The following is a 13,381-nucleotide window of genomic DNA, read 5'->3' as shown; positions in this document are numbered from 1 at the left end:
TATGAGTGTGCATGGATCGATGTTCGGTACTCTTTCACGCAAAAACTACTAATTGGAATTCAATGAAACTTTACATTAATATAGCTTATACACCAGAATAACACATAGGCTATAAAATTCATGCGAGCTAAACCGTGGGTACAGCTAGTATTACACATACGATCTAATTCAGACTCCAGACAAGAAAAAAGAATCACTATTGTTATTTACAAGTGCAACTATATATAATATTTTAAAGATCCTTACCTATGGGTGACAAATAAAGAATACTACAATTATTATATCTACTGTCTGAATGAATAAATTTACAAAACTCACTGAAGCAAACATTTACTGCAATTTCATCGGCATTTTCCCTCATTTATGAAGTCAAAGATAAATTTCTCAAAAAAAAAAGTGTAAGAAAATTCCTCCCGTTGTTTACCGACACGGCGATACTTTCGAACTTGTGCCCGTTGTGATGGCTTTACTTAGATAAGGACATAAAACAACTTTTCAGAGTGCGAAACGATTGAGTTTCCCTGTCGGCGTGTTCAAGCGGGAATCAATACGTAATTCGGGATATATTTTTCGTATCTGCTCTTTTGGACCGGGGAAAATTCTTATTGTTGGAAAATACCATTGGAAGAATAGAACTTTTTCTCGTAATGTCCTCTGTGGGTTGAATAATGCACATAATATTACAGTCAGTCAATGGCTAGTTGGGTGACTGTTTTCGAATAGGGAATGTTCAGGAAATACCCTGTAGTGTACTGTGTGTAAACCTGCAGTGTGTTTGTGTAATCAAAAAGTTGTAGTAAAATATAAGAATGACAATAATAACTCTGGACAATTCACACAACGCCATCTAACCCTAAGCTAAGCAGAGCTTGTGTTGTGGATACTAAACAAATATGTAACAGTATGAATATTTAAATGCATTTTTTTTCTAAATACATAATATATACATACCTATACATATAACCTATACATAAAAAATACCCAGACCGATAAAATCATACTCGTGAATACAAATGTTTGTAGCGTTCGAACCCGGGACCATCGGAAGAAAAGCAGTGTACTATGTACACATGCCTAATGGCATATGCCATTAGGCATTAGATAAAGCCACCAACCAACACGGTTTCTAAGGGCTACAAATACTCTCTTACTACTTCTCTAACTTTCTCTACCCCTGATTCAAATTGTTTTATTATATTATAATAATAATATAATAAAACAATTTGAATATTATAATAATGTTATTCTATATATTATAGAATAACATTATTTTTATTGAAATAATATACTAAGATAACATACGGACCGACACACTGAATTATATGTTTATAATATGCGAGAATCGAACCGGCAATCATCGATATTTAAGTGGTGATCAAACCGAACCACCGAAGCCGCCAAGTATTAAAGATAATAATAATATTTTTTTATTCTTCACGTACAACAAACACAAAGAAACAGTATGTTAGAAAATGCACTTCAAAATCGGTCTTATCGCTTTACAATAAAATGTCTGATAAAACTATCTAATATAAAAATAACTTTTTATGTCATACAATTCCGTTTTCGATATTATGTACTATTATATAATACGTACTCGTATAATAATATAAGCTGCTTACTGCGACTTTATACTTGCGAATCCTTTATCTCTTATTGGTATTTCAGAAAATCATTTTCCATACCTAGTGAGTGACTATAATACGAAATCACTAGAGATAGACTACACGCCGCTGAACAGCTTGCATTATAAGCTTGTGAAATTGCAGATATGTCAATCCTCCGGAATACGAAAACGCGTGGTTGCCAGTTACTCTAAAATATAATTAAAAACATATTTGCCTTTCTAAATTAAATAAAAAAAGAACAGTTCGTTAATCAGGACTACTTTATACGTAGCTATTCACTATTTCCTATGAAATAGACAATAACTAATGTACTTTTAGTTTACGATCATAAGTAGCCATTACATATTACTTAAAAATAAAATTAATAATTTTGAAAATGGAACTTTTAACATATATATGCGATTTTTGAATTCTTTTTAACAAAATATCCCTTGACATTCTTGCTGGCAGTTTGCCCACCATTCTTTTAACAATTTCTTATATTATTTTGATACCATTCTATGTCACTTTTGTTGCGAGCCATCTTAGGAAATATCTAAACTTTATAGCGAATTATTCTAGCCTTTTTATATAATCCTATACCCATCCCACTTCAGTCACACACATTTTTGTAGAACAATCCAAGACGTCACCAATAAAAACATTTGCATTTATGCAAAACATTTATCGATTATTTATTATTAAAACATGCAATATACTCTAACAAACTCTTTTAATAGACAATAAGAATTTCTTTTACCTTATCCCATGGTGGAAATTTTCATAAGAGTTCCTTAATTTACGCCTTAATGTATAATATTACTGCCGTGTTATGATTCTATTCAATATATTCTTGATTATAATAATATGGATGTTCTATCGCTCTCAACAATTACTATTAGTAAGTTGTTAATATTAAAAAAAATCTCAGTATATTTTTTCACAAATAATTTACTCATTTCTATTTCGACATGCACGCACATAACCGAAAAGGGTCGCTAGTCCTTTTCTAAAGGTATAGCTATATGATTCTTGTACTTATCATATCCAATACCAACAGATGGTGGGACTGGGAAAATATTGAAAATATTCCCGTTGCAACCCTGTCGACTTATTAACGAGTAAATTAGTCGGCTCGCGTTCAGATTGCATTCCTTATTCCAGGAATTTTGGGAGTGCGCTACGTGATCCAAATCACGGATTAGCCTTGTCTTCTTCTCCAAGCAAATACAGTTATGAACATTTTGGGGTGTTCTCTGAATATGTATGGGTGATATTGATTTTGTAATTTTCTTGTAATAATACTGTTTATATCTACCTCTTTATGTGTGTGTCTTATATATTAAATGATACATATCGTTATAGCAGTTATACTATCCTATATGTATTATAGAATATTTATTCGAGTATTTTGACTGTCTATCTGTTAAAAATTTGAATCAAAAATTTCTACATTACAAAAAATAATTAAGTCATCGATGAATTAAACTTTGAAATTATGAATGCTTAATTAGGCAAAAAATTATATGACCATTACATTTCAAAATCCTAATCATGGAGACTACCTATGATTAACGCAAAATAAATTAGAATCGTTTTTAAAATAGTGTATATTTGTGGTATGATTAATAATATTTCTTTTTTAATATAATAATAATAATATTTCAGGTCAATTCACATAGGGCCATATAGTCCCAAGCGTGCTATGGAAACTAGACAACTTATAAATACATAGATTTCCACATACATGTAAATACATACATAATTCACATTGGAAACCTATGTAAAAAATCATACTCATTGATACAAATATGTGTACCGTACTAGGAATTTGAAACCATCGGAAGTAAGGCATTATGCTAAACTGTTAGGTCACTGAGGTCGTTAAATTGTGATAAGAGTCCTTACTGAATGTTTTAAATTATACAATCATTGTTACAGAGGTCGCGATCACCCAGCGGGTCCGCTGAACAAACCCAGTTGGATGAAGCGGATCTGTTCATGGACTTGATCAAAGATGTCGCCAACGAGCTCGACATCGATGTATTATGTCACAAGGTAATTTTAAAGCAATACACAATCCTGAATAGTCAGTCTTAAATACTACAATACACATACAAACCATCATCACAAATACAAATATTTGTATCGTGCGAGGAATCGAAACCGCAACCATCGGAACTAAGAGTACTGCTAGTAGGGACTGGTCTGCTCTAATTACTACGACTGATTTAATCTTATTGTGTATTTATATTTGACCCTAATAAATTAGTACTAGTCGGTAGTTTGTATTCACACCTCCCGAGTTAAAAATGTTAAGTTACAACGATTATTTAAAAGAGCAACACATAAGTTTTTTGCTCATTATTCTTGTGATGAAACAGCTTTCCGAAGGGTGGTAGATTAAAACATTTGTGATGACTATTGAAAAGTACTTAGATTAGTTTATTTAAATAAAGGATTTTCTATTCTATTCTATTCTAAGGCGGTGTACTAAACCTCTAGACCACCAAGGCCACAGTCATAATCATATCACATTAGAAACACACGGCCAGGACAACTTTTCACCTCTTTTCTTTAGTAGTTGGTTAAAATGTACACATGTAATCCGATCATCATTAAGGGAGAAAATATAAATAATCTCACCCAACGTAATTGGCTACTAAATCATTCCTTTTATGGAAAGTTCAGTAATTGAACCCTTTATTACATCCCATTCAGTGGATGAAGCAATTTCACGGTGTACTACCATCAAATAAGAGGGAATTTAGCTAATGTACGTATATATATCACCTCATGACCTGCGACCCAGCGATGTGGCCAATATTCTAGCGGTTGATAACTTCTATAATGGTTAAAGTAGTTGTATTAGGAAGCCTAGTGAAATTCAGCTGCAGTTCCTAGGGTGGGTTGAGGAGGCGGACTTTCACAAACATTATACAAATATAAAGGCAAAGGAACATTATAATATTATATAGTAATATTCAGTAGGATTATTGCTAATGGAACTAATGGCTTCTTGTTTGCAATATACCATGTCAAGTCAACATTCAGGCGGTTCTAGAAACAATTGTGGCCAATCCTGATGATTCGCCATATTTGATTAACCTACCTGAATTCATCTCATCCTATCATACTCCACTGGTGCCCCGCCAGCGTATACCGTTAGCACAGTCGAGAGCACTATTCCATTATCACCTATCAACAATAGGAGTGATCGAATTTCGACCATAATTAATCTAAAATTCAGTAATACTTTAGACAAATAATATTAAAGACAAACAATACCAATCTATTCTCAATTTGAAAACAGACTGTAACAATAAACGGATGTGTATATAATGCGTGTATGTGTCAAATACATGGTAGTGTGTGTAATGTATTTTTTATGCAAAAATTTAAACATATTTGTTTAAAATTATAGCATTCAGCCTCTTCTCTATATAAACTACAGTGTGCGAAATTCCGTACTCTTCCATCCACGCAATTTTCGTGAAAAGGGGTACAAAGTTTTATTAATATATAGACAACGCGTGAAAAAGATTAAACAGTTCAATCCGAAATAGGTTTGTAAGAGGATTGGCATTTTTGTGAATTGAGGATACAACAAAGTGATTGAGTAATCTTTTTCAATTTGTTAAAAATGGAACGACGTGTAATAGGATATGTATTTATATCATATTTGTATGCCTACAGATCCTGGTGAACGTATGTTTGCTGACGTCAGCAGACAGAGGCAGCCTATTCTTAGCTAAAGGTACACCACCAAACCGGTACCTACAGGCAAAACTCTTCGATGTCACTAGAGATACAGGTATGTATATATCCATCTAGTATTCAATAATAGTAGTTACATATTCCACAAAACCAGCACAATTAACAATCATACACAGTTTTATTGGAAATTGGTTGTTATTCTGTCATCTCTATATATCGAACGACAATAAAATTTTTACTGTAATTTAAATATTCAATGTCGTGCACAGGAATGATTAATTATAAAAAAAATGTAATGGAAGTCATTCAGTCACACTCATACTTAATTCTTGCTGTATTTAAATAAATAATTGTGACTATGACTCTTTTTATGCCAAGTTTCTTGTTAGGCAGAGAAAAGTCTTAATAATCCCTAATTCAAATCCTTAAGTACATATTGATAAATGAAAGAAAGAAAGAAAAAAAATTATTCAGTGTTTACTTTAGTACAAAAAAAATGTTATAGCTCCGAAAAGATTTTACTTAACTTTAATATATCCATTTGTGTAATCAACAATTGTCTATAATTCATAGACAAATTATTTACAAATTTCTACCCTCGAATTCATCCCTTTGACTATGACTGAGCGTGATAAAAATCCTGCCTTTTACATCCTATATATATATATATATATACAAAATTTCATTACTATTATTTAACGGTCAAATGTGTACTAAACATACAAACTCATTTTATGATGAAATTTTACATAACTTACACGAATCTGCATATATTATAGCGTATTATTCCAATATGACGTCCTATAAAAGGGAATGCAAATATTGCGGAAACAAACTTATACAATGATAATAAAGTCAACTACTTTAACTAGTCAACATTAGGCATATAATTGTGTGTGGTCTCCTTATGAGGAATGTTTTAACACATAAAAATGATGGCATATTGTTGATGGTGTACAATGGAGTCGTTACAAAGTTACTATGCATACAAATATTTTATTACTTGTCATATTTTTACTAATAATACAATGCAAGGTATATCTATCTGTCTGTTATAAAACATTGATACTGAAATTATATTTATATTTTTGTTACTCAAGTAACAATTCATTTATTTATGCTATTTGTCACTTTATGTATTCACACAAAATTCACATTTATTTGAATGAGCAATACGCAAGTTTCTTGCAGATTCTTTTTGTTATCAGTCTCCGTTCCGAATGAGCGGTAGAATTAAAAAAATGTAAATATTCAAATATGCTTATATTAAGTTTATTTGAATTTAGATTATATTTATTTATACTCTTTATTGCGCCAATTATAGAACAATAGAAAATTAAAATAGTAAATATTCATTAACTGGTACAAAATGCGGTCTTATCGCTAAGCAATCTTTTCCAGACTATCTTTGGGTGGATAAGAATATATACGAGTAGATAGACATTTTACTTTTACGTCTTCAAGCAACATCTTGTCTAAACTTTGTATAAAGTCGTCTGCTATAATCGTTGAAATATGACAGTATAATTACAAGATATAGAAGAATCTCAGCTCACTCTTACACATGTCACTTAATGATGTCATGTCTATTAGACTTTATCCGAAAGTCTATGTACTGTTTCGTTTGAAAAGTGAAATTACGGGGTGCATATATGCGTACATCTCAGCACAGTCCTCTAGAATGGCAACACATATCCATGATATCAATATTGTTATTCGTGTCAGTACCTATACATTAGATTCGAAATAGTTTATCATACCAATTATATAAAAAATATTGATGTTTACAATTAGTAAACTGATCCATCTTATTATTGCTAACTGTATTGTATAAACTCATTTTTCATTGGCTCCATTTCCTAGACATCCATACTTACGCACACGGACGCATGCCGTACCGTTTCCGTGGGGCGGAATGGCACAAACAAATGGGACAGACTAAAAATAGGCCACCACCCCTCTATAAATCTATGCTCTGCAAACATGTAATCGATTGCTGTCCCTAATCACAATGATAACTGCGTTTAATAGAGTACGTGATGCCTTTTATGACCTGGTATTCAACTGGTAATCAACTCTGTAGAGAGTAGGAACATGTTAATAGGAAAATATAAAGTATGAACATGTCAATTTATTTATAAATATTAATAACAATTATTGTAGCGAATTTAAAATACAAAATTATAATCTAAATCTAAAATAACAATGTCAAAATAATTTATCAGTACACAAAGACAAAGTCATTAAAAATGATCTGATATTCTTATAACAATAATTCATAAGTATTTATTGAGGATAAAATATGGAGAAACATAAAATTCAAAATTAATTCATCCGCAGAAAAGTTGTGAAATTTGTAAAAGTTATGATGTGGGAGATAATGAAAACGGAAATAACTGTTTTGGAATTGAATCCGTGGGCGACGATGAAACATGTTGCTGATTATTACTTGAAAATTTCTACGACCAATCTGAACGTTTTCAAGTTCCTATTATCTCACAATGGAGTAAGAATATAATGTGACTGTCATCGCTCCTTTTCATTCCCAGGATGATTGTAAAGTGGTGAATAGGAAAACAGCGCATAATATCCCAGTAAAGGAAATTGAACCGTGTAACAAGTCGTCAGACAGGCATATTATCTTCTTAATTGTCTATTATCTGAGGTATAATTTATATTAAATTAATAGCTGATCCGGCGATATAAATTATTTCTTGATGGGTCCATCCTTATCACCTAAGGATGTAAAAAATATCCTACAACGTATTTCCTACCGAAAATTTTATAAAAATATGTCTAACCGCTTCAAGTGAGTTCGGTAATAAAAACTACGATACGATTTTTTTTATATATGGAATGATAAGCGCCATCTAGTCTCAAACTGAACACAGCAAGAACTTTGAGTACTAGGTGCTAAAAACATATACTAATGATCATATATTAGCAGACCCCGTAAATTCGTCCACCGTAGTAGGCACTCGAAACAAAAATAGAACTATTATGCTTATAAACTAAATAATCAAAGTTTACCACAATACATCAGTCAAAATCGCACATAAACAGGTTAAGCCGTTTCTTAGTTATTTTTTATTTAGATTAGTGTGCACAAACAAACATATAATTGATAAAAATTCTAAAAAAACAGTGTTTTGAGTTATTTTACGTTTATAAAGTTGCCTAATTTCTCATATATTATATTTCCACATACAGAGACCAGTTAAATTTTTACAAATAGTAACTATATAAATACAAATATTCATACTGTGGAAAAATCAAACTTACAATGATTATAAGTAAATATATTGCACCGCTAAGTCACCGAAGTCGCCAATTGCCTACACGAAAATTTCTAAGAGACGCAATAACGGAAAAAATGAAATTATATTTTTTATAACAAAATTTCTTTATTATCCTTATTATGATTTGAATAAAACAAAGATATTTTTGACGAGAATTCAAATTATTATTTATTTTATAACAAAATATATAAGAAGCCTCGTGTAACTTGAAGATATAACCTTGAATTAGCATTACACAGCATCGGTAACGGTTGGTAATTTCGTACCTACTCTCATCCCCTTTTTATCGTCCTGAAGTATTTGGAAATAACGAAACTTTTCCACGTGCCACGTTTTAAAACGCTTGATGATTTAACTTTTTTCATTAGCACCCATATTATGTTGATGTTAGGACCCGGCACATATACATAAACATATCTGTATGTATGATTTTCAAATAGCATATGCTGGTGATCGCTCTATCCCCCAAATTTGGGAATTTAAAAATGAAACTGTATAATTTTAAACATGTACAACATTCATTTGAAAATAATACTTCTTGTCAGTTCTCATTTCAAAATCATTCTGAACTGACGGTAGATTTAACATATCATAAGAATCTATAATAGACCTATATGAATTTTTTCGTGAACGCGGTCCCGGTCTGTTTATATATATATATATATATATATATATATATATATATATATATAAACACCTCTTTGGGCACTTTGTTGATCACGCCACAACCTAAACACTTGCCGATTCCACCTTTTGCACTGAATAACTTGACTCCTATCGCGTATATCTCAGGCGGTATGGCAACGTCGCATTCTATTTTGCGATGTGGCCATATATATTCGTCGATAGTACGATATACTCGACACATTTTTTACTAATAATTCGTGCATGACTGGCTCCGAACGGCTAAATTTTTGGTATACACAAAGACTTTTTGGCTCTGAATATATTTCAAAAATCAATTAATTATGTTGATCACTTTATATACTCGTCCTTACTGCGATACTTATTTTCATCCGAATATATATAGATACCGTAACGGTCTATCAATTATGAATTTATTAATTTACTAATGTAGATATTTTATATTCGCAATGCTCCATACATAGTAACTCCACCGTTGCAGGGGGAGCACCGTACACCGCACCCCGCGCACACAAACAAATTAGATATTTTTTGAATACACAAAGACTTTTTGGCTCCGTATATATATTTCAAAAATCAATTAATTGTGTTGATCACTTTATATACTGGTCCTTACTGCGATACTTATTTTAATCCGAATATATATAGATACCGTAACGGTCTATCAATTATGAATTTATTAATTTACTAATCTAGATATTTTATATTCGCAATGCTCCATACATGCAAGCTCCAGCAACGGTGGAGGCAGGGGGGAGCACCGTACACCGCACCCCGTGCACACAAACAAATTAGAATAAATTAAATTCATAAGATTATGTATTTCGACTGCCTCGGTGGTCACACCGCTTTACATCCGATGGTCGCGGGTTCGATTTCTCGCACGGTGCAAACATATGTACTCATCGGTCATCGATTGATTTCATCGGTCTGGGTGTTTTATATGTATATTATATATGTATTTACAAGATAAAAATATCTATTTATATCAGTTCAGTATCAGTCTGTGTTAATTGTCCAGCGCTATTTATTATATTTTTATAAACGGTTATCTTTTTCCATCGCACCGCTCGCTATCGACAGTGAATTCATAGAAATGTCACTCTAAAAACAAAAATAGTTTTGTATTTCAAATACTAAATGCAAAATAGGTATTTTCAAAATACTTTTTCAAAATAAAGTACCTTTTGAATTTTTGTCCAAACCTCAGATATTTTATTTATTTTACATAGGTATATCAATCATTACATAGTGTAGTATAAAACAAAGTCGATGTCGCATCTAACAGTACATAAATAAAGAAAGAAGACTTTTTGGCTCTGATACCGTAACGGTCTATCAATTATGAATTTATTATACCTAATCTAGATATTTTATATTCGCAATGCTACATACATTGTAATATCCGCCTCCATTCATTGTAACGGTGGAGGGACTAAATAGTTGAATAAAACTGAATAAGCAGTTGCTCCACTCTATAGGTATGCGTCGTCGTCGTATGCTGTTCATTTTTTCACTCGTTTTGGCGCCAAGAGAGGGTCACATAGTCGTGGTCAAGTTAAGAACTTATAATTTAATTTTGATGACAATAGATACAAGTAAAAAGTAGGTATTATATTAATGTACGTAAGTACTGTACTTAAAAATATTTATTCTTTATTGTACATTTGAAAAACTTAACACTTAAGGACTTGTACATATACACGTACATACTGCCATTTTCTCTTAAAGACATCCAGAGAAGCACTATTTATCAAATACGCGGGGTGCACCGACCTTTGACCTTATAACAGCTGATTCGCGCGTAACGAATTACATTGCTACTTACATTACTATTTTATAGTGGATATTTCACTATAAAATATTATTATTTCTTTAGATTATGACATAATAGCATAGTTTACATGATTTTAAGGGAAACATACGATAAAAAAAATTCCCGTAAAATGTAAAAGATAAAAAATGGTTATTGTTGGTTATCCTTGAGAGATAGACATATACCATCACGGACTTTTTTGTTGACCTTATTTTGATACATCTCAAAGCACTAGACAATACGCATTTTCATTAAACAGTATTGTATTTTTTTTATTTATTTAACTTTAATGCACAAAAAAATTTGTACATGTGGCGGACTTAATATCTTGCCGCGTTATTTACCAGGCAACCATGAGTGGTGCAGCGAAAGATTATTGGCGGTGCACTAATATAAATAAGAAATGTCAAAAAAAGATATATAAATACAAAGCAAAATATACATTTCTATAAAAAAATAACAATATACATACATAAATATATAACCCATAAATGTATAAATAAATACATAATGACCCGATAATCAAATTATAAGTACAGTCTCAAATTGAAAGTAAGAAAAACAGAAAATATAGAGAGAACTATAGGGATATAACAGAAAGATGTGAAAAATGGAGAAGGACAGTAAAAAAGTTACAAATTTAAATAATGTTGCCGCAATTTCTGTTTAAATGAATTTATTACATTATTATATATATTAGGCATACGACTAGCCTTATGACTGTTACTTTTTTTTTAATCTATACATCTATACATGTAAATAAAATTGGAGTGTCTGTTTGTTATATTGAAATAACCATTTTTACTACTTGCATATGAATATAAATCCGGTACATACACCAAAATAACATATTTTACAAGTTTTGTCTGTCTGTCTGTCTGTTTGTTCCGGCTAATCTCTGAAATAGCTGGACCGATTTTGACGGGACTTTTTTTGGCAAGTAGCTGATGTAATAAGGAGTAACTTACGCTACTGTTATTTTAGAAAAATAAAATAAAATTTCACGCGGACGAAGTCGCGGGGGCAGCTAGTCTATAGATATACCGAGATTTAATATTTAAGTTGCTATTATGTTGTTGACAAAATTTTACTGTAATGTTACTATTACGTTATCCTACACAATTTGTATTATTTTGGATGAATAAATAAATAAATAAATAATAATCTATACATCTATACATATAAATAAAATTGGAGTGTCTGTTTGTAATATTGAAATAACCGTTTTTTACTACATGCATATGAATATATATAAGGTACATATACCAAAATATCAATTTTTATAATTTTAGTCTGTCTGTCTGTCGGTCTGTTTGTTCCGGCTAATCTCTGAAATGGCTGGACCGATTTTGACGGTACTTCTTTTTGGTAGGTAGCTGATTTATAAGGAGTAACTTAGGTTACTTTTATTTTAGAAAAATAAAGTTTAATTCCACGCGGACGAAGTCGCGGGAACACCTTGTTTTTAATAAAAACATCTTTTTTGTGGTACTTGAGAATGTTGAAGCCTGTTGTTTGTAATATTGAAATAACCGTTTTTTACTACTTGCATATGAATATAAATACGGTACATAATACACCAAAATAACATATTTTACAATTTTTGTCCGTCTGTCTGTTTGTTCCGGCTAATCTCTGAAATGGCTGGACCGATTTTGACGGGACTTTTTTTGGCAGGTAGCTGATGTAATAAGGCTACTACCTAGTAACTTAGGCTACTTTTATTTTAGAAAAATAAAGTTAAAAACCACGTGGACGAAGTCGCGGGAACAGCTACTGTATAATATATTAGAGATACCTACGTGTTTTTTTATTGATGACTAGCTGTACACGGGATTTCGTCCGTGTGGAATTTAACTTTATTTTTCTAAAATATAAGAAGTTAAATTCCACGCGGACGAAGTCGCGTGTACAGCTAGTTGTCGGTAGTCTAGCGATTTAGCTAGCACACTGCTTTGATTCCTGCTTGGTGGTCGAGGGTTCGATTCCTCGCACGCTGCAAACATTTGTATTCATGAGTAGGATTGTTTGTAACGGTCTGGGTGTTTTCTATGTATAGATAATATATATGTATTTACGAAAAAAATCTTTGTATTTATATCAGTTGTCTAGTACCCATAACATAATCTTCAGCTAGCTTAACTTGGGTCTAGATGAAGCTGTGTGAATTGTCCTGAGATTACTATTATTATTAATTGGTACACAGGTAAACTACTAACTAGGCCATATTGGTGTTGTTTGTTATGGTGAAAAAACTAGTATATATATAAGTTACACGTACAATTTCAAAGACTTAT

At 31.6% G+C, this 13,381-nt stretch overlaps 1 protein-coding gene across 1 annotated transcript in view; it reads left to right on the top strand.

The window, feature by feature from the left end:
• The window catches only part of LOC131845465 (cGMP-specific 3',5'-cyclic phosphodiesterase-like), a 70,392-nt gene that overhangs the window by 40,076 nt on the left and 16,935 nt on the right, over positions 1 to 13,381 (top strand). The window contains exons 2-3 of the mRNA XM_059194530.1: positions 3,549 to 3,665; positions 5,304 to 5,421. Coding sequence (XP_059050513.1) covers positions 3,549 to 3,665; positions 5,304 to 5,421 — 235 coding nt within the window. The remainder of the gene's footprint in view (positions 1 to 3,548; positions 3,666 to 5,303; positions 5,422 to 13,381) is intronic.

Source organism: Achroia grisella, unplaced genomic scaffold (assembly GCF_030625045.1).
Source record: "Achroia grisella isolate CSIRO2021 unplaced genomic scaffold, CSIRO_AGI_Agris_v1 utg474, whole genome shotgun sequence".
NCBI classification, from domain to species: Eukaryota; Metazoa; Arthropoda; class Insecta; order Lepidoptera; family Pyralidae; genus Achroia; species Achroia grisella.
Note: the sequence above shows the minus strand (reverse complement) of the source record. Positions and strands in the feature narration are given on the sequence as shown.